This window comes from Budorcas taxicolor, chromosome 9, assembly GCF_023091745.1.
Source record: "Budorcas taxicolor isolate Tak-1 chromosome 9, Takin1.1, whole genome shotgun sequence".
Lineage (NCBI taxonomy): Eukaryota > Metazoa > Chordata > Mammalia > Artiodactyla > Bovidae > Budorcas > Budorcas taxicolor.
This window is the reverse complement of record NC_068918.1, coordinates 77,967,238-77,989,687: the sequence shown is the minus strand read 5'-3', so window position 1 is coordinate 77,989,687 and position 22,450 is coordinate 77,967,238. Positions and strand designations below refer to the sequence as shown.

Genomic DNA, 22,450 nt, shown 5'->3' with positions numbered 1-22,450 from the left:
TGGGCGGGGGGGAAGTGCCCCACGGCTTGTGGGATGTTAGTTCCCTGACCTGGTATTGAACTTGAGGCATCTGGGGAATGAGTGTACAGAATCCTAACCACTGGACTGCCAAGGAATTCCCATAGCTGTTCTACTTTATTATTAGTTGTTAAATTTTTTACTGTACCTAAATTAAACTTTATCATAGTTATGTATGTATAGGAAAAAACAGTACAGTTGACTCTTGAACAGCTCAAGCGCTGGGGTGCCGTTCCTTTGTGCCGTTGAAAATTTGAGCATAACTTTACAGTCAGCCCTCCATTCACATCCTTGGATTCAACCAACCACCAGATTGTGTTTACTGTAGTACCTGTTTGTTGAAAAAAATCCACATATGAGTGGACCCATGCAGTTCAAGCCCATGTTGTTCAGATGTCTACTGTATATATAGGGTCGGGTACTATCTGAAGTTTCAGGCATCTACTTGTAGTCTTAAAAGGTATACCCCCTGGATAAGGGGATACCTGCTGTGCATGGCACTGCTTTATCAGTCAGTCGCTTTATAGCTTTGTTTATTTTTTCTTTTATTTAGGTTGTAAAGAATTGTAGCATTCCTGGGGACTTCTGCAAAAGATTTTTTTAAGTTTTGCTCAAGGGAAAGCTCTGAATCTCAATCAAGTAGCTGTTAAAGAAGTCTTTTGTGTGGGTTAGACATATAGATGTTTTCATGAAGAGAAGTGAAAAGCCAGAAGGATATAGACAAATGAGGCCTAAGACCTTTCCTGCCAGTAACTACACTGGCAGCAGTCGGCAGATGCTGCAAGAAATTCGGGAATCCCTTAGGAACTTATCCAAACCATCGGATGCTGCTAAGGCTGAGCAAAACATGGGTAAAATGTCAGCTGAAGATCCGCGGCAAGTCAGAAATCCACCCAAGTTTGGGATGCATCATAAAGCCTTGCTGGAAATTCGAAACTCTCTACAACCATTTGCAAATGAAACAAGTCGGAGTCCTTCAGAAGTTAATCCACAAATGCTTCAAGACTTGCAAGCTGCTGGATTTGATGAGGTAAGTAAGCACTGGTAAAAGAATTTTTCTTAATTTATACTGTGTAGCACTTTAGGTGATCTGCCTAAGTGTTGCCTTTGAGGATTTATTTAATGTACACAAATACGTAGTGCTTCCCTGGTAGCTCAGTCCCTAGAGAATCTTCCTGCAGTGCAGGAGACTTGGGTTTGATTCCTGGGTTGGGAAGATCTCCTGGAGAAGGAAATAGCAACCCACTCCAGTATTTTTGCCTGGAGAATCCCATGGACAGAGCAACCTGGCAGGCTACAGTCCATGGGGGTCGCAAGAGTCGGTCATGACTTAGCGACTGAACCACCAACTACCGTCAGTACAGTCACTCAGTCGTGTCCGACTCTTTGTGACCCCATGGACTGTAGCACACCAGGCTTCCCTGTCCATCACCAACATGCTCAAACTCATGTCCACCAAGTCAGTGATGCCATCCAACCATCTCATCATCTGTCGTCCCCTTCTCCTCCTGCCTTCAGTCTTTCCCAGCATTAGGGTCTTTTCCAATGAGTCATACAAATATGTACATTCTACAAGCAAAGAATGTTGTTTACAATTTCATTAGTTATTGAAGCAAAATAATTAATATTTCTTTAGTTTTTTTCTGTGGTTCTGAGATTGAAAAGGTTATGAAGTCAGACCCAAAGTGCACGTGAGGAAAGCCACAGGTGGGGTCAGGGGAAGGACATCTGCTTGTGTGTCATAGTTGCTATGGTGAGCTGAGTGGCTGTGGAAATGATAGCCCTAAGGATATGAAGTTTAAGCTTATGTTACAGAGAAGGAAGTACAATCAGAGATATCATTAAGCAGTTATCCTCACATAACTCTCAGATACAAGTCTTAAACTCACAAAAATTAAAAATTTACTTGTTGATCAATCTCCAAGAATTTCAGTTTTTTGATGAAATTTCAGTTCATGTTAATTATACTAACTTTAATATTTTTACCTTTAGAACTCATTTTTAAAGTTTTCATAGCCTTTATTATTTAATCATATTTTGTTTAAGTAACTAATAAAATTTCTTTTCTGTGATTATATTCTTCAGGTGAATATTTTAAATGGCAGAAATCATTCTAGGTAAAAATTCGCCATGGAAATTATAACTAAGTGTGAATAATCAGGCATTGATTACATTTTCTTTAAAAATTATAGTAACTTTTTTCCTGATTTTAAAAGTATCTATTCCATGTTAAAAATTAAACCATATAAGGAAAAAAACTAAAAATTACCTTTAGCTTCACCACACAAAAATAATTACTCTTAAAATTTCTTCACTTTGTTAATATTCTAGTGACCACATTTTCAGCTATCTCTATGTTTAATTTTAAAAATGAGAACCTAAGTAGGCATTATAGTAATGGATTTGAAAAGGGAAATTTGCAACAAAACTAGGAAGAAAAAAGATTATTTCTGGCCCATTCTCTTCATTTGATTAATCTCATTTCCTATTAATTTTATATTTAAATGTTCTAAAAATGTTGGATTTGCACCAGAAAATATATGTAGAGGAGAAGACCTGGTTAATAGTTGGGGGATTAAAGAAATGGCTTGAATGAAGGTTGTTTAGAGTACTTTCTTCCTAATACTTTAGTCACATGGCAGAGAATAAAGAGAAGGCTGAATCATGATCTTTTACTTTCCTCTTACATAGTACTAGGAAGAGGAAGTTTAGGAAAGCACATGGCTATACTATAAAGGCCCTTAAGTGATAATGTGTATGTCAGATTAAGTCACATCATTAAATACATATTTATGGAACACTTACTGTGTGTGAACCCATCAGTCAGGATAGGGAATCATAACAAAAATGTTCCATTCCCCTACTGTGAAAGTTGCCCAGTCGTGTCCGACACTTTGTGACCCCATGGACTGTATAGTCCATGGAATTCTCCAGGCTGGAATACTGGAGTGGTTAGCCTTTCCCTTCTCCAGGGAATCTTCCCAACCCAGGGATTGAACTCAGGTCTCACCCATTGCAGGCGGATTCTTTACCAGCTGAGCCACAAGGGAAGCCACCATAGTTTTAAGGAACTTAAAATTTTTTTCTAACATAAACAATTTTAAGAATTGTAAGGCATTGGTCAGTGTCCTGTTCTTTATCTGTTGGCAATAATAACAAGAGTTGCTTTGCATTGCAAAGATGTTAGCTTTACTGCAATCACACATTTCAAAATTGTTTACCTTATGACATTAGTAGCCCTTTAAGGTTGCTTTACTGAAAACATTTAGACATTTATTAATCCTCATTTATTCAAATAAGGAAGGAATGGTATTATTTATACTTGCAGTGATATAAAGAGTATGGCAATTTACTTCTGCCTCCTGAATCATTCTTTCTGATAGCTTCCCATTGTATTGCAGAATTTGTTCAAGATCCTAACTTGGTACTTCAAAATTCTGATTCAGTTTTCACTTACTCTGGGTTGTTTTTTTTTTTTGCCTTAAATATTTCAAGATTAATTTCCTCATAAGAATAAATATGAAATAGGATCACTGTATTCTCGGGTCACATATAGCTACAATCACTGGGATATATTTTTGCTTCTAAGCAACCAAAGCACAGCAATATGGACATTATGTTTTCTATCATACAGGACTTCTATTCCAAAGTTACTGATTTGAGGGTGCTCTTTTTCACACAGGCACTAACACCCCCACTTAAGGAACACTTGGTTGATATTGTTACAGATGTAACAAATATTTTACCATATAGCAATAAAATTCAAAAATAAAAGCATAATAATTAATCATCAAAATCACAAGCTGAAATTCTAATGTGCTTAAGGATATGGTTTTCACAGTGTTGAACAAGAATGGTGGATATCAGTTTTCTTACCAACTGAGATGGCACTGCCATGTGATAATAGCATAAATACAGTTTGCAGTTCACTTGGTTTAACAGTTTTAAAGTTAAGCACTCCCTGATGAATTTTAATTTGGGTGATTTGTATTATTTTAAATTTGCACATAAAGTGAGACTTACTAATCCTTTGTGTCTCACTACAAATTTGCCAAGTCTGATCACATAAAATGTGACCACAGTGTACCTTTTTATCTGTTGTCTAAGAAACAGGACACAAGAAGGACCAATACCTAAATCAGTGATAGCAGCGTTCCTCCAGAAATCCTTGTGTTTTTGTCTTATTGGTCAGAATTGTCATGTGGCCACTGTAGGTATAAGGAAAACTTCAATCAAAATCCTAGTAACTTTTTAAAGAAAGAATAGATCTTGAGTAAGCAGCAAGTCTCTGCCACAGCCTTTTTTCACTAGGCCTCACAGTCACCTCCAGTCATTTTGTGTAAGACAAATGTCTAACAGTGTCTGTTCCGCCCATTAGTCTTCCTAAGCCGTTTTTCATTTAAAAGTAATTTTTGAAATAGTAAATCCTATAGGACAAGTAAGTAGCTGCCTCCCTCTTGAAAAATTCGTATCAGTATACTTTCTGCATGTTAGTGTATAATCTATGTTTACATAACGTAAAGGATAAGGAACAGAGCAGGAGAACAAGCCATATCTGAGCTCCAGGCACTGTGCTGCTGTGCTTTCACATATTTTCTTGTGTAATCCTCATGTCAATTCTCAGTGAATTACAGATGAAGAAATTGAGCTCTGAGATGTTAAATTAAGGTGCCAAAGTCCACTCAGTTCTAAAGTGAGGCTGGAGTGTATTTTTGCTTCTAAGCATGAGAAAATAATACAGGGCTGCTGGAACTCAGACTCTTTGGTTCCAGTTGATATCAAACTCCTTTTTTTTTTTTTTTTTTCTGTCATGCCACATAGTCTCCTAAAGTCTTTGTAACATAATCATATAAAGTCTGAGTGTTTTCCCTCTACCATTTGTCCTGTATTTGTGTCCTTAAACTCTTAAGAAGGTAGGAACCAGAATAACATAAGTCTTTTACTAATAAACACACAGAGAAGTTTAATAAACTACTTTCCATGATGCAAAAGAGTGGTTTCCAGTATGTTGATTGATACTGTTTTTAACAATCTGATAGTCTCTGTTTATGTAAGAATGAAATTAAGAATGAGAAAATTCAGAAGCATGTTATGACTATATCTGGGAAAAAACCCTAGAAGAAAACAGGAATACTTTACATAAAGGTGAAAATATTAAAGAAACATTTGAAGGATTTGAGGGTTTGTTTTGTTTTCTTTAGTAATTTGAGATTGTATGGATTTTTATACTTTTACTGTGCTATACCTTGTAGCTTATTTATTTTAGCTATAGTAGTTTGTACCTCTTAATACCCTACCCTTATCTTGTCCCTCCCCCTCATAGTAGTTTTACAAACAGGACATTAGATTATGGCTTGAGGCCTTGTTCCTCAAAATTATGAACTTCTCTAGTGGAAGTTATAGTGTTCTTTCCTTCTTATTAATTATATGATTTAAATTTTATTAAACTTCATGTCAGGATATGGTTATACAAGCTCTTCAGAAAACTAATAACAGAAGTATAGAAGCTGCAATTGAATTCATCAGTAAAATGAGTTATCAAGATCCTCGACGGGAACAGATGGCCGCAGCAGCTGCCAGACCTGTTAATGCCAACTTGAAGCCAGGTGATTAATCATGTTTTTTTTTTTCCTAATCTCTTATTTTATAATATTTAAAAATATTTAAGTATATAAAATGTTTTATCCTAGGAACTGTTAAAAGCATCACAGTGAGAGTCTCAAGCCAGAATAATAACATTATAGTTGTTAAACCAAAATGAATTTGCAGATGGGGACCTAAAGTTCCATAGTTAATTCTGATAAGCAGCAGTCTAGGTTGAGAACTGCTTGATTGGTTATAATGCAACTGAAATATTTTTCTTTTTAACCATAAATATTATCATTCAAACTATTCATTTTTCATGTATATAATCTTTTCTTATTGTGAAACATGTTCGTCGTAGATTTAGAAAGTAAACGAAATAAAGCACCACTATAAATACCCACCAGACTTTGGTATGTTTTATTTCTTAGTCTTTTTTTCCTGTGAAAAACAAGTGGATTTATATGTGTGTGTTTTGTTTATTGTTTAAGTGAAAGCAGCTGCTGCTGCGCTAAGTCACTTCAGTTGTGTCTGACTCTGTGCGACCCCATAGATGGCAGCCCACCAGGCTCCCCCGTCCCTGGGATTCTCCAGGCAAGAACACTGGAGTGGGTTGCCATTTCCTTCTCCAGTGCGTGAAAGTGAAAAGTGAAAGGGAAGTTGCTCAGTCATGTCCGACTCGTAGCGACCCCAGGGTCTGCAGCCTACCAGGCTCCTCCATCCATGGGATTTTCCAGGCAAGAGTACTGGAGTGGGGTACCATCGCCTTCTCTGAGTGAAAGCAGAGGGCTTATTAAAACCTGCTTTATTCACTTACTTCACCGTGTATAACTTTCATTATTATTAAGTGGCCTACAAAACACTTGGCTACAGTGAGATAGATCTGTCACATATGTTATTTAGCCAGCCTTTCATTTTTTGACATTTGCCTGGCTCCTTTTTTTTTTTTTTCTTTTGGCCATTACAGACATACTGAAGTAAATGCCCTTTTACCTAAATCTTTGTACATTTCTGATGATTAGGTAAAAGTAAATTTTCAAGGATTTACAGAAAGTTTTTCTTATGGGCATACTTTATATTGTTGTGCTTCGCTTCATTGCACTTTGCAGGTACTGCATTTTTTACAAATTGAAGGTTTGTGGCAACCCTGCACCAGGCAAGTCTGTTGGTGCCATTTTGCAAGCAGCGTTTGCTCAGTTCATGTCTCTGTGTCATATTTTGGTAATCCTCGAAATATTTCAAACCTTCCACCAATAAAGAGTATGACTCACTGAAGGCTCAGATGATGGTTAGCCTCTTTTTTTTTTAGCAATAAAATATTTTTAATAAGATATGTACATTGTTTTTTAGATGTAATGCTATTACCCACTTACTATGATATGTGTATATATATATATTCATATATTCACGTGTGTGTGTGTATAAGGTAAACATAACCTTTCTATGCACAGAGAAACCAAAGTCTATATGACTCACTTTATTGCATTAGTCACCTTACTGACCTGTCCTAAAACTAAACTCACAACCGTCTCCCTCCAAGATATGCCTGTATTGCTGTCCAGAAAGGTGTTACCAACTTAGACTGTCCCAATCAGTTTAATATGAGAATGCCTGTATTTATAAATCCTAGGTATTATCCTTTTCATATGTTTAATGGTTATGAAAGTACTATCAGTTTACATCCACATTTCTTTGATCACTGGTGAGCTTGAATATTTGTTTATTGATTGTTTTTAAATTGACATTTTAATTCTTTCTTAATCTTGTGTTTATCTTTTTAAATTGATTTGTAAGAGGCCTAATATTTTCATTCTTTCATTCAGCAAATTTTTATTGGTCAATTCCTTGTTTCAGGCCCTTTGCTTGGCATTGGGTATAAAGTTCTTGCCCTTTTTTGGAGTTGAGATTCTAGTAAGGGAGATCAAATACAGAAATACATGTAGAATTACAAGTGTGAATGAAGAGAGGAGAGTTATGTGATTCTGTGGACTTATACGATAGAGAGGTTTTTGACCTGATCAAGGACATCAGAGAAAACCTTCCTGTTAAACTGATAATAGAGCTGATATCTGAAGAAAGAAAGTGTTAGTGGGGATGGGTTTAGTGAGGAGGTTTGTTCCTATGCATGGCTTGTCTGGCAACATGGGAGACCTGGCTTCAATCCCTGGGTTGGGAAGATCTCCTGGAGAAGAGAAAGGCTACCCACTCCAGTATTCTGGCCTAGAGAATTCCATGGACTGTATAGTCGATGGGGTCACAAAGAGTCGGACACAACTGAGCAACTTTTGCTTTGACTTTTCTTTCAGTAAGGTATGTACATTCGAAGAAATGAATGTGGCTCAAATGCTGAAAACAAGAGTATAAGATATGAGTGGAGAAGCGCATAGGGGCCTGACTATGCAGGACTGTCTACTGATTTTATCCTAAGAGCAGTAGGAGGTAACAGAAACATTTCAAGCAGGGTAATGACGTGATTCACTTTGTGTTTCAGAAAGATAGCTGCAATGGATGAGAAGGAATTAGAGCAAAGGAGGGTGTAGACTTGATAAGAAATACAGTACACAGGAAATGAAGGTAATTTGGACTAGGGAGATGGTGGTGGAGAAAATAGAATGAATTAAGAAAGAGATAGGAATAAAATTGATAACACAGATACAGATTGCATGTGGTGGGTGATAACAGAGTGGGGTGACTCTTAGGCTTTTGTGTATAAAAATGGATGGTGAGGCCTCACGTTATAAAAGGGAATGCTCAGAGGACAGAGTTTGGTGGAGAAAGTTCATAAGTCTGGTTTTTGACATAAGGTTTAGTTAGGTTCATTGAGTTATCCAAGTGAAAGTGTCCCATTATATTGCAGAATTTGTTGAAGATCCTAGCTTGATACTTCAGAATTCTTATCCAGTTTTCACCTCTTTTGTGTGGGGGTGGGGGAGAAGGGTGCAGTGTCACACCACTTTCAGGGTCTTAGTTCCCTGACCAGGGATTGAACCTGGAACCAGGGTGATTCATGGCTTGTCCATGTGGATGTTGACGTTATAGAATGTTGTCAGGGCTTAGCGGAGAGCATCAAAGTTAGAATTTATGGGTGAATGAAGGTGAGCAAGTAGGTGTTCATTAAGTGAACATTAAAAGAATGAATGAGACCTCCCACAGATAGCATGAGCTTCTAAAGAACTGGCTTTTTCAAAGAGAATGCAGAAATAAATATGATCTAGAAACATAATTGGAGAGCAAAGAAGTGGAGCTCTACCTTTTAACCCAGTTTATTTTTTAAAGAAAACCTTAATTGCAAAGGGCTGAAAGGAAAGTAATGTCAGCAGATGATAATCTGCTTTAAGAAGGTAGGGGAAAGCTTGGAGCAGAGGTCAGTAATGGAGAAGCATTTGCTCGTCATAGAATAAAAGTGTGTCTAAAGGGCAGTAGTCGGGGGTTTAGGAAGTAGAAGAACAGAGATCTTCATGGGAGGTTCATAGCAATAAGGGTGGCAGTATACTTGGGGCTTCCCCGTGGCTCAGACGGTAAAGAATCTTACTGCAGTGTGGAAGATCTGGGTTCTATGCCTGGATTGGGAAGATCCCCTTGAAGGAGGGCGTGGCAACCCACTCCAGTATTCTTGCCTAGAGAATCCCCATGTACAGAGGAACCTGGCAGGCTGCAGTCCATGAGGTCGTGAGAAGTTGAACACGACTGAGAAGCTGAGCACGACTAAGCACAGTCGCAAGTACTTGAGGGTTGCAGGGATTTCATCTTAACTGGTAAAAGTGGGAGAGTGATTTGGTGCATTTGGCCTCAGCTGACTCTCCGAGGAAGGTAAGACTGAGCCTGTGGTCAGAGGACTTGTGTAACTTACCCAGAGTGATGACTGTCCCAGAAATTATAGCCCCAGGATGCTGACAGACTTATGTAAAATAGAGTGTTAAACTGTCCATTCTGAATATTTACCAGTTTCTTTTTCATGTGTTCTTAAATACATTTTCTCCCAGGGTAATGTGGTGTTAACCTTTCAAATTTATGAGTGTTTCTTGTTTGTTTTGCTTTGAATGGTGCTAAGTGTTTTATGTACTTAAATCTATCAGTCTCTTACTGTATTGTTCTCTATATTTGTCATACTTCGGAAGACCTTCCCAGGAGGTACAAAGAAGTACCCCAGTATTAACAAATGTCCACTGCTTTTTTCCTAGTATACTTGTATGGTATCATCTTCAACATTTAAATGTTTAATCCTTCTGGAATATATTATTTATGTGTATTGTATTTTATACAAATGTATTTTACATATATTTTAAATACATTATATCAGCCCTTTTCTAAGCGACAAAACTATTTTGAACACATTTTTTTTTTTCCTTCGGTATTGTATGTTTTCTTGCCTGCTTATTTGGAAATTCCATTAAATAGAGACTCTGTAAAATCTCTACCTTATTTAGTGTCTAGTTATCCCTTACTTTTTTGTTTTAAAAGCCATACTGAAATATATTTAAAATTAGTGTTCTATTTATCAAAACTACAAATGGACGCATCCTTTGGCTCAATAATGCCATTTCTAATAATTTATCTACCTAACATATCTATGAAATGATATCTGTACAAAATTCTTCATTGCTTTCGGAGGGGAGGGGTAAACCAAAAGATTGGAAACCACTTTAATAGCCATCAGAGAAACTGATTAAATAAATCTGGGTACAACCATGTAGTGAAAAACTGTAATAACTTTTTTTTTTAAGTAAAAAACTGTTTTATATACTAATATAGAATCTTCGGTTTTTTTAAATGAAAAGACCCAGGCACAATAGTATATATAGGAGGTATATTGTTTTTTTTAATTGAAGTATAGTCGATTTATATTGTTTCTGATGTACAGCAAAATGGTTCAGTTTTATATATATATATATATATTCGTTTTCATATTTTTTCCATTATGGTTTATTACCATAATGGACATTAAATATAGTTCCCTTTGCTATACAATAGGACCTTGTTGTTTATTCACTCTAAATATAATAGTTTACATCTGCTAGCCCCAAACTCCCAATCTAACCTCCCCCACCTCTACCCTCACCCCCTTGACAACCAGAAATCTATTCTCTATGTCTGTGAGTCTGTTTCTCAGATAAGTTCATTTGTGTCACATTTTAGATTCCACCTATAAGTGATATATGTTATTTGTCTTTCTCTTTCTGACTTATTTTGCTTAGTATGATAATCTCTAGTTGCATCCATGTGGCTGCAAATAGGATTATTTCATTATTTTTTTTATGACTAATATTCCTGTGGGGGTATGTGTGTGTGTGTACACTACATCTTTATTCATTCATTTGTTAATGGACACTTAGGTTTCTTTCATGTCTTTGCTATTGTAAATAGTGCTGCTGTGAACACTGGGGTACATGTATCTTTTCAGATTATAGTTTTGTCCAAATACATGCCCAGAAGTGGTATTGCTGGATCATATGGCAACTTTTAGTTTTAGCTTTTTGATGAATCTCCATAGTGTCTGTACCAATTTACATTCCCACCAACAGTGTAGGAGGGTTTCCTTTCCCCTTTCTAGGACTATTTACTTGTGTACTCCTAAAATATCTTACTGATGACATTGGTTACCTTCAGTGACATTGGTTGGCTAAGGGACAGGGATCCGTGTCCTTTTGTACTGCCTGAATTTTAAGCTATGAGAAGGTATTACCTAGTCAAAAATGGATAAAATTCTAAAATATAAAACCACATGCTGAAATTTTTTTTGTAATTCTTGAAAGAGTATTATCTTTTAGTAGCCTTAGAATTCCAAGCTAAATTTTTCAAAAGTAGGAGGTTAAAAAGCATGTTGTTTTTTTCTGTTTTATTCCCATAGGGAGTGTGCAACAATCAATTAACCGCAAACAAAGCTGGAAGGGTTCTAAAGAATCCTTAGTTCCTCAGAGACATGGTCCACCACTAGGAGAAAGTGTAGCATACCGTTCTGAAAGTCCCAACTCACAGACAGATGTAGGAAGACCTTTGTCAGGATCTGGTATAACAGCATTTACTCAAGCTCATCCTAGCAATGGACAGAGAGTGAACCCCCCACCACCTCCTCAAGTAAGGAGTGTCACTCCTCCACCACCTCCAAGAGGCCAGACTCCCCCTCCAAGAGGTACAACTCCGCCTCCCCCATCGTGGGAACCAAACTCTCAAACAAAGCGCTATTCTGGGAACATGGACTACGTCATCTCCCGAATCTCTCCAGTTCCACCTGGAGCCTGGCAGGAGGGCTATCCTCCACCACCTCTTAACACATCCCCAATGAATCCTCCTAATCAGGGACAGAGAGGCATTAATTCTGTTCCTGTTGGCAGACAGCCAATCATCATGCAGAGCTCTAACAAATTTAATTTTCCACCCGGGAGACCTGGAATTCAGAATGGTAGTGGTCAGACTGAGTTTATGATGCACCAGAATGTTGTCTCTGCTGGCACTGTCAGTCGGCAGCCACCCCCTCCATATCCTCTGACCCCAACTAATGGACAAAGCCCCTCTGCTTTACAAACAGGGGGTTCTGCTGCTCCGTCATCATACACAAATGGGAACATTCCTCAAGCTATGATGGTGCCAAACAGAAATAGTCATAACATGGAACTTTATAACATTAATGTACCTGGACTGCAAACAACTTGGCCTCAGTCATCATCTGCTCCTGCCCAGTCATCCCCAAGCAGCGGACATGAAATCCCTACGTGGCAACCTAACATACCAGTGAGGTCAAATTCTTTTAATAACCCATTAGGAAACAGAACAAGTCATTCTGCTAATTCTCAACCTTCAGCTACAACAGTCACTGCTATTACACCAGCTCCCATTCAACAGCCTGTGAAAAGTATACGTGTATTGAAACCAGAGCTGCAGACTGCTTTAGCACCTACACACCCTTCTTGGATACCGCAGCCCGTTCAGAGTGTTCAACCTAGTCCTTTTTCTGAGGGTACCGTTATGCCACCTGTTGCTGAAGCTCCAAACTATCAAGGTCCGCCACCACCTTATCCCAAGCATCTGCTACACCAAAACCCATCTGTTCCTCCATATGAATTGGTCAGTAAGTCTAGCAAAGAGGAGCAGCCAAGCTTGCCTAAGGAAGATGAGAGTGAAAAAAGTTATGACAGTGTTGATACTGGAGATAAAGAAAAGAAACAGATTACCACTTCACCTATCACTGTTAGGAAAAACAAGAAAGATGAAGAACGAAGGGAATCTCGTATTCAAAGTTACTCTCCTCAGGCATTTAAATTCTTCATGGAGCAACATGTAGAAAATGTGCTCAAATCTCATCAGCAACGTCTACATCGTAAAAAACAATTAGAGAACGAAATGATGCGGGTAAATTTTTTTTATATTATTACTTTTTATTTTTATTGGAATGTAGTTGGTTTGCAATGTTGTGTTTCAGTTGTACAGCAGAGTGAATCAGTTATTCATATACACATACCCACTCTTTTTTATATTATTTTCCCATATAAGCCATTACAGAATATTGAGTAGAGTTCCATGTGCTATACAGTAGGCCTTTTTTAGTTATCTATGTAATATATAGTAGTGTGTATATGTCAGTTCCAATGTCCCAGTTTATTCCTTATTCCGCTGGTAACTGTAAGTTTGTTTTCTACATCTGTAACTCTAGATCTGTTTTGTAAATAAGCCCATTTGTACCTTTTTTTTTCGATTCCACATAAAAGCGATATTGTATTTGTCTCTTTTTCTGACTTACTTCACTCTGTATGACAGTCTCTAGGTCCATCCATGTTGCTGCAAATGGCATTATTTCATTCCTTTTATGGCTGAGTATAAAACCTTTAAAATTTTCTATTTTTATACTTGATCATGCATTTGCTTGGTGTTTATTTTAAAATACTGTGGTCTAGTATTTTTATGCTAAATGTATTATCAGTTATTTAAAAGTCAGTAAACATTAAAGTACTTTAGATTATACCATTTTATTTTAGCATTTCAGGATTTACCCAGAATTTTCTGTAATAAAATTGTAATAAATTAAGAAAAGTATAATTTGCAGTATGCAATTTAGGTATACATAATCCCTTTAATGGAAACTGAAGCAAGAGTTATTTTCTAGAGTTTACATATTATCTTACATTTTAAAATAGACTAGAAATATCTTAGTCCTATCTCTTGATAAACTTATGAAACATATTTTTACTTATAGTTGTTTTGGGGCTTAGGGGTTTATTCATCAGGTTGGTCTTATTAGAAGTGTCAGAGACATCTCCTTTCAGTTATTTCCCCTTCTAATTTTATTTTTATAATGTACTAGAAAAATGTCCTGAAATTATTAAAATCTACTAAAAAGGAGATCAGAATAATTAAACCCTTTAGATTAATTTCTGTTGTGATTCCATGTAACTCTCTTCTTTAGATACTATGGTGGTACTGTTATTTTTATAACATGTTTATAGTTCAGAGCTTTGACTCCCAGTCTTACATCTACTGCCCCAAATCTTAAGAGGCTCGTTTGTGTTAAAGTTTCTCATGACATTTGAGAGAACTGTTCTTTTAAAATGATTTTTCTGGATCTGACTTCACAGTATAGTTACTCTTGCTATAAACTGAATTTTATTGTGAGAAATACCATAATAACCTATATGGCTTATCCATATTTAGCTCTTAGGATTTCTTACTAAAGTCTGTCTGTATGTATTTTCTTAGTTTATTTTTCCTTTTTCCTCTTCACTTTCACTAATAGCTGATTTAAACTTTTATGGTGTTGGAAGCTTTGCTGACTTCTGTAGCCTCCATTACTGTGTAGGCAAGTAAGATTTTAAGAGAAACAGTTCTTTACTAAGTCTGGCATGCCACCCTTCTTAAAAGATTTTGCATGCAAATGCCTATTCTAACAGAAGCATGAGGTTGCTGTATTTTAATTAGCCTTGCGTTTCTAGAGTTATCTACTTTTCAAAACAAATTCCTTTTCTATTTAGATTCTTAAATTAATCCTTTATTAACTAGTCATAAATAGACTGTTTTTCCTTCTAAATCCAGGTATTCCATGTCTACTTAGACACTGGTTTTTGGTTTTTGTTTTTATCTGGGTTTTTTTCCTATCTTCACAAGTCACACTGACTCTTCTTTGAAATGTTGCAAAATATCTAAAAGATACCTTATAATCAAACAAGTAGTCCCTTTGAAATAAGGTAGGACATACTCTGTGCATTTTGTGTTAGTGATGGCTGTGAGTCCTGCCTTTACTCTAATGCCCTGAAAAAGATAAAAGGAAAGACTGACTGATTAGTGAGTGGGTTGACTAGAGAAGATATTCTTTTGTTTTTAATACATCAGTTTTTTAGAATAAATGAACCTGGAGTGGAAGAATTTCTTTTCATGAAGACCAAAATGAGAATATTTGAGACATAGGCATTCTACAAGTGGATGCATATAATGAAAGCAATCTATTATGTAGTTTGGGATGAATGTGCAGGGAGAGATAGATGAGGGTGCATGTTAACGTGTTTGGCGATTGCACACTGGGAACTCTTTTTTAGTGCATTAGAGAGGAGTAGAAAGCTGACCATTGATAGCATCTTCTCCTTGCTCTCCACAGCAGACTCTGTATTCACCTTGTGTATCCTGTTAACTATCCCTTATGCTGCACTTTTGATAAGATTTCTAACATGCTTTGTTAAAAATTATTATGCATTTAACCTTTAAATATATATGCCTGAACTTTTTCCAAGCGATTTCTTAATATTTAGTATAGAAGATAATTCCTCATTTAATATTAAGTTTATTTGCCTAGGTTGGATTATCTCAAGATGCCCAAGATCAAATGAGAAAGATGCTTTGCCAAAAAGAGTCTAATTACATCCGTCTTAAGAGGGCTAAAATGGACAAGTCTATGTTTGTGAAGATAAAGACATTAGGAATAGGAGCATTTGGTGAAGTCTGTCTAGCAAGAAAAGTAGATACCAAGGCTTTGTATGCAACAAAAACTCTTCGAAAGAAAGATGTTCTGCTTCGAAATCAAGTTGCTCATGTCAAAGCTGAGAGAGATATCCTGGCCGAAGCTGACAACGAATGGGTAGTTCGTCTTTATTATTCATTCCAAGACAAAGACAATTTATACTTTGTAATGGACTATATTCCTGGGGGTGATATGATGAGCCTATTAATTAGAATGGGCATCTTTCCAGAAAATCTGGCACGATTCTACATAGCAGAACTTACCTGTGCAGTCGAAAGTGTTCATAAAATGGGTTTTATTCATAGAGATATTAAACCTGATAACATTTTGATCGATCGTGATGGTCATATTAAATTGACTGACTTCGGCCTCTGCACTGGCTTCAGATGGACACATGACTCTAAGTACTACCAGAGTGGTGAGTAAAATCATAAAATTTGTATGTATTCATATGATTTATTAGTGTAATAAAATATAAGATGATATTATCCCTGGATGGGAGCCAGAAGTCCTGGGTCAGGTCTTAACTCCATTGGATAAATGTGAGTGAATCCTTTAGATACTTAGATTTATAAAATGAAAGTGTGTGTTAGAATTAATTATTTCTAAATGTCATTAACATTTTTGGATTAATCTCTTTACATTTTGTTAATGTGAAATGTGTCAGACAAATAACAATTTGAAAATAATTTTTTTTAATTTTTTAATTGAAGGATAATTGCTTTATAGAATTTTGTGGTTTTCTGTCATATGACAGCTTGGGAATAATTTTTAAATGAAGCCCCCTACACACCACTCAACTTAAGAACTAGGTTATTAGTATTGTTGAAGTCCCTAAACAATCACTTCGCTTTCTTTCCTCCATAGAGGTAACCTTTATTTCAAAACTCCATAATCAGTTCTTTACTTTTCTGTATAGTTTTATGCATATCCCTGAACAACATATTACTTCATTTTGCCTACCCTTGAACCTTTATTTAAATGTAATCATTCTACATGTATTCTTCTATGTTGACTTCCTATATTTGTTTGAGGTTCATCTGTGTTCCTGCATATAAATAAATAACATTTATTTTCACAGCTCTTTAGGATTCCATTGTATGACTGTTACACAGCTTGTTTAAACACTTTATGTACATGATTCTCTTTAATCCTCACAATGTCATTGTGAGGCAGAGTGAAGAACCTGAGGCTAAGTAAGAAATTTGCCCATGGTCGGACAGAAAATAAGTGTAAGGGCTAGGCTTTGAACCCAGGTTTGTCTGCTTACAGGGCCCATGTTATTTCTGCTATACCACACTGCCTCACCAAGATCCCTCCAAGCACTAATGGAAGTGTAAGTCAATCTAACATTTGTTGAATACTTACCATGACTAGGTACTTTATATATATTCTAATTTAATGTTCACAGCAATCCTCTGAGGTAAGTATTATTGCCTCCAATGCTTCTTGTGAACACAAGCGGATTTACATTAAATAGATAGAACTTAAGATATCTGAACCTACTTTAAAGTTCAGGTTGCTGCTGCTGCTAAGTCACTTCAGTCGTGTCTGACTCCGTGCGACCCCATAGACGGCAGCCCACCAGGCTCCCCTGACCCTGGGATTCTCCAGGCAAGAACACCAGGGATTCTCCAGGCAAGAACACCAGAGTGGGCTGCCGTTTCCTTCTCCAATGCATAAAAGTGGAAAGTGAAAGTGAAGTTGCTCAGTCGTGTCCGACTCTTAGCGACCCCATGGACTGCAGCCCACCAGGCTCCTCCATGGGATTTTCTAGGCAAGAGTACTGGAGTAGGGTGCCATTGCCTTCTCCATAATTTAATATCTCCCCAGATTTACCTGAATCTTATCTGGGGCTTATCTTAAAAATATGATTCTTAGACTCTCTTCCAGTCTTCTGACTGAAAATCTCCACTGGAGGGTAGAAATGATTGTTTAATCAAACATCCCAGTTGTTTATTACAGATAGGTTAATTTCAGATTTTTTTTCCCTAGGTGATTTCATCCAGTCATAGCTTTAATAACTACCTCTGCATCAATGACTTCGAAATCACTCTTCAGAAATGTCCTCTCCCTTTCACACAGATTCCTAATAGGCCTTTCAAACTTAAGACTGCTAATCAATGATTCTTAATTTCTCCCCCTCCCTATTTGTTCCCCCTCCCTTTTGGTAAATTGTACTACCACCACCCATCCTTGATTCTAAATGTGTTCACTTTTCTCCATCTGTACTATTATCATCATAGTCCAAACTTAACTGTAATAGCCTCTTACCTGGTCTCTTTTTCACCCTTGTGCTCCCTATACTCTATTCTCTATACAGCAGTTAAAAGTTTTCTTTTTTAAACATATATCAGACCTTTTCATCACTTCAAGAGAATGAAAAGGTCTGATACGTGTTTTAAAAGAAATGCCTTCATTTAATACTTCTGTATATATGTAAGTATATTCATATGTATAAATACACACACACACACACATATATATATATATATATTCCAGTATCTTCACTGTACTTGAAGTAAAAGGCAAACCGTTTCTTTTGCTTGTAAAACCCACGTGTGCTGTCTCCTGCTCCATTTCGTTCCATTCTCCCCTTTACTAACCACACTGGTCCTCTCGAGTATTGTTGTGTGTAGAATGCCTTGTCTGGTTTTCATATTGTTGAGTTCCTCTTTTTTTTTTTCTTCAAAACAAATGTCACCTCAGCACATTTGCCCTATCACCGCATGTTGATTCTCTGTGCGGGACGCATCACTGGTTCTTACTTATGTATTTGTTACATTTTTCCCCTACAGATTACCTGCCTGAGAGAAGAATATTGTCTTTAATTGTTAATGTTGTCATTTGCTGAATAAATGAAACACAAATCTAATTTGTTTGAAACTTTGTCCAGAATAATTGGAGAGCAGCCAGAATAACAAATTATCGGTCCTGCCTACTCAATAACTTTTATTGTCATCATTTGTTGTTGAGTAAATTACTGCATCTTAGGCTAATTTTTCTTAGTGTAAGATTTATCCTTTGGTATTTCAAGAGTACAGTCTCTAGTTATTAATAAGCACAGCATCAGTGATTTGGCATACATTGTGTCTTAGCTTGTCAACACGGGGAAGTGTTGTTAACTTTAGGATGTCTAAAGATTAAACAGGTCTACTCTTGTTGTTTTTATTTATGTATTTATTTATTTTACTATACAGGTGACCATCCACGGCAAGATAGCATGGATTTCAGTAATGAATGGGGTGACCCCTCTAACTGTCGATGTGGTGATAGACTGAAACCACTGGAGCGGAGAGCTGCACGCCAGCACCAGCGGTGTCTCGCACATTCTTTGGTTGGGACTCCTAATTATATTGCGCCTGAAGTCTTGTTACGAACAGGTAGACGTTTGTCCTATAAAGAATCTTAGTATGCCTGTAGACCAGGAGACTATGGCTAATGGTTCAGGTTTACAATAAAAGTATTAATTCTATAGTATAAATTGGCGATTTAATATTAATTTTGATTGTATTCATTCTGAGCAGTTTTTTCAAAAGTGCTTATGAATAACCATAAATTTGGTGTCTAATTTTAGGCTATACACAGTTGTGTGATTGGTGGAGTGTTGGTGTCATTCTTTTTGAAATGTTGGTGGGACAGCCGCCTTTCTTGGCACAGACACCATTTGAAACACAAGTGAAGGTAAGGTGTAGAATCTGTACCAAAATAATTGTTATGAAGCCCCAATACCATACAGCTTTATCAGTCCTTTATTTAGAGCATCTTAATTTACAATTAAAGAATGAGCTTGTAAGGATATAGGAACCCACTGAAATTCCACGTGTGCTCTCCCCCGTGGGACTTTACCACCCCCATATCCTTCCTCATGCATATACTACATTCATAGTTCTACCTCTTACAAGTTTTTAGTACCTTTTGAAGATGTATTCCAATTTATTCTTTCTACTGACTGCTGGCTTTGTTTCCTTTCACGTACATTCTGGCCCCAAACTACTAACAAATGTCTGTATCTCCCTAGCACTTAAATGAAAAGCTGCTCACAATGTTGATCATAAATTATCCCATTTAAGAAACCTTTTAGTGGCTTTGTCTATAAAGTCCCAGTCTTTCCTCTGTTCCTTTGTTCATACCATTCCCTCTGTACGGAATACCCTTCTTTCTCTCCCATGTTTCACAACTTTCCCTCCTTTCTGTTTCACTCCTGGGCATTTTTAATCATTCTTTGAGTGTGTCTTGACATACTGTCTTTTCTGTGACACTTTACCCAAGTTATGTTCTGTCTGTCACTTCATTTAATACACTATATTTAAAACTTCTTCAGAATTTCTTTTGTTGCAGGTTTACTGGTAATATATTCTCTCAGGTTTGTGTCAGATTTGTCTGAAAGTATCTTTATTTTGCCTTCATTTTAATGCATATGTATATATGAAATAAATGCATAGGTAGAAATACAAATATGTTTGTGTAGGTGCTGTGTGTGAAAAATTGGATGCTTTCTCCCTATAGATGAAGAACAAGGCAAGGATGTCTGGTCTGAGTCTTATTCAGCATAGATCTGGATGTCTTAGCCAGTGTAATACAGCAATGAAAGAAAAAGCATAAAGGTTAGAAAAAAAAAACACTTGCTTTATTCACAGGTGGCATAGTTTTCTATATTGAAAATCTCAGGCAATCTGTGAAAACCTCCATAGAACTAATAAGTGAGTTTAATACAGTTGTAGGGTATGAGAGTAATATGTAATAATCAATCGAATAGGTGAGCCAGTTCTAAAATTCATTTGGGTGGACAAAGAAACTGATAACAAAAACAAGTTTTTAAAAGGATAGAGTTTGAGGAATCAGCTACTTGATTTTAAGACTTAAGAGGAAGTTACACTAATCCAGATAGTATGATATCGGCAAGAGGAAAGAATCAGTGAACTTAAAGAAAAATCAATAGAAATTATGCAGTCTCAACAGCAGAGCGAAAAATGAGTTTGAAAGTACAGTAACTTCAGGGACTTCCCCAGCAGTCCAGTGGTTAAGACTCTGCACTCTCAATGCAGGAGGCGTGGTTTGATCCCTGGTCAGGGACCTAAGATCCCACAAGCTGTGTGGCGTGGCCAAAAAACAAACCAAAAAAATAAAGTGAAGGAATGTGAAATACCATGCAATTTATTTAAAAACACACAAATAGTCCAGTAAGACTTCTTCATATAAAACTTGTACCTCTTTCCTTCTAATTTTTAAAAATCTTCTTTAAAGGTTATCAACTGGCAAACATCTCTTCACATCCCACCGCAAGCTAAACTGAGTCCTGAGGCCTCTGATCTTATTATTAAACTCTGCCGAGGACCAGAAGATCGCTTAGGCAAGAATGGTGCTGATGAAATAAAAGCTCATCCATTTTTTAAAACAATTGATTTTTCCAGTGACCTGAGACAGCAATCTGCTTCATACATTCCTAAAATCACACACCCAACAGATACATCAAATTTTGATCCTGTTGATCCTGACAAGTTACGGAGTGATGATAATGAGGAAGAAAATGTAAACGACACTCTCAACGGATGGTATAAAAATGGAAAGCACCCTGAACATGCTTTCTATGAATTTACCTTTCGGAGGTTTTTTGATGACAATGGCTACCCTTACAATTATCCAAAACCTATTGAATATGAATATATTAATTCACAAGGCTCAGAGCAGCAGTCAGATGAAGATGATCAGCACACAGGCTCAGAGATGAAAAATCGTGATCTAGTGTATGTTTGACACACTAGGAAATAATTATAATGAGGATTGGCAAAAAGGCCTGAAACGCAGGGTTTTTTGAAGCTCTGAGAGTAAAATTATGCAAATATGACAGAGCTATGTATGTGTGCTCTGTGTACAATATTTTATGTTCCTAAATTATGGGAAATCCTTTTAAATATTAATTTATTCCAGCCTTTTAAGTCAGTAATTTAGAAAAAAATTTGTTATAAAGAAAGTAAATTATGAGCTGAATATTATAGTCAGTTCTTGGTACTTAAAGTACTTAAAATAAAAAATAGTGCTTTGTTTAAAAGGAGAAGCCTGTTTTCTATGTGTACATAATGCTAAATAATTTTAAAAAACAAGAATTTTTGAAATTTTTTTGAAAGACAGTTTTAGTTTTATCTTGCTTTAACCAAATATGAAATATACCCCACATTTACAGAGCTGGTTTTTTTTCCTTTCCCCATAACTTTATTCTTAGAAAAAATAAGCTATAGAAATGAAGGCATCATGGTGGTGAGTGTTCCTAGGCTAATGATAATCTGTATAATTCACATTTGATAAATAAGAAATTCAAAGTTGAATATGAATATAAAATATGAAATACAAAAATGAAACATAGTATGCTCATCCAAATGAAAAATAGTGCAGCTTATCTTTTTCCCCCTGTGTAGAATATTTAATTTTTTAACATATCTCAAAAATTAATGACTTTGAAAGAAGCAAATCACTACATTTTTCTTTCCATACTGGTATTTTTAATGCTGCTTTAAGTTTTTAAAGGGAATAAAGCTGCCATAAATTAAAAGTTTTAGTACTAAAAGCTAAGATCTTTCATATTTTGACTCTGAAATTTAAAAATAATAATAATTCCACATTTTAAGCAGAGATCATTTTCAACTTCATATAAAACTGATTAGAACTTACTTGTGAGTACCTTTTCTATATAGTGATAGTTTGGATTATGTCATCAATAATGTTATAGATTTGCTCCTTCAAAACAGTGCTGCATACATGGACTGTTACTGGCAAAGGAAAGTCTGGCTGTTTGGCAGCATTTTACCTATGTCAGATTAATTGGTAAAAAAAATTATTATTATGTAACTCCTAATTAAGGTGGCCATTAGTAATTAGGAAAAAATACATAGTGGTCTTTTAGAAAATTCA

At 36.3% G+C, this 22,450-nt stretch overlaps 1 protein-coding gene across 1 annotated transcript; it reads left to right on the top strand.

Moving 5' to 3' along the window:
* The first annotated feature begins 706 nt into the window (after positions 1-706).
* LATS1 (large tumor suppressor kinase 1) lies at positions 707-21,298 on the top strand. The gene is made up of 7 exons (XM_052645911.1): positions 707-1,048; positions 5,477-5,624; positions 11,450-12,948; positions 15,377-15,959; positions 18,742-18,924; positions 19,119-19,225; positions 20,789-21,298. The coding sequence occupies exons 1-7, from the start codon at positions 707-709 to the stop codon at positions 21,296-21,298; spliced, it is 3,372 nt and encodes a 1,123-aa protein (XP_052501871.1).
* The last annotated feature ends 1,152 nt before the right edge of the window (positions 21,299-22,450 follow it).

Bases quoted from the DNA above. Each gene is read 5' to 3' on its own strand.
- LATS1 (XM_052645911.1), top strand. From the start codon at position 707: ATGAAGAGAAGTGAAAAGCCAGAAGGATATAGACAAATGAGGCCTAAG. The intron at 15,960-18,741 runs GTGAGTAAAATC...TTTACTATACAG, and splicing joins CTCTAAGTACTACCAGAGTG to GTGACCATCCACGGCAAGAT. The intron at 19,226-20,788 runs GTAAGGTGTAGA...TCTTCTTTAAAG, and splicing joins CATTTGAAACACAAGTGAAG to GTTATCAACTGGCAAACATC.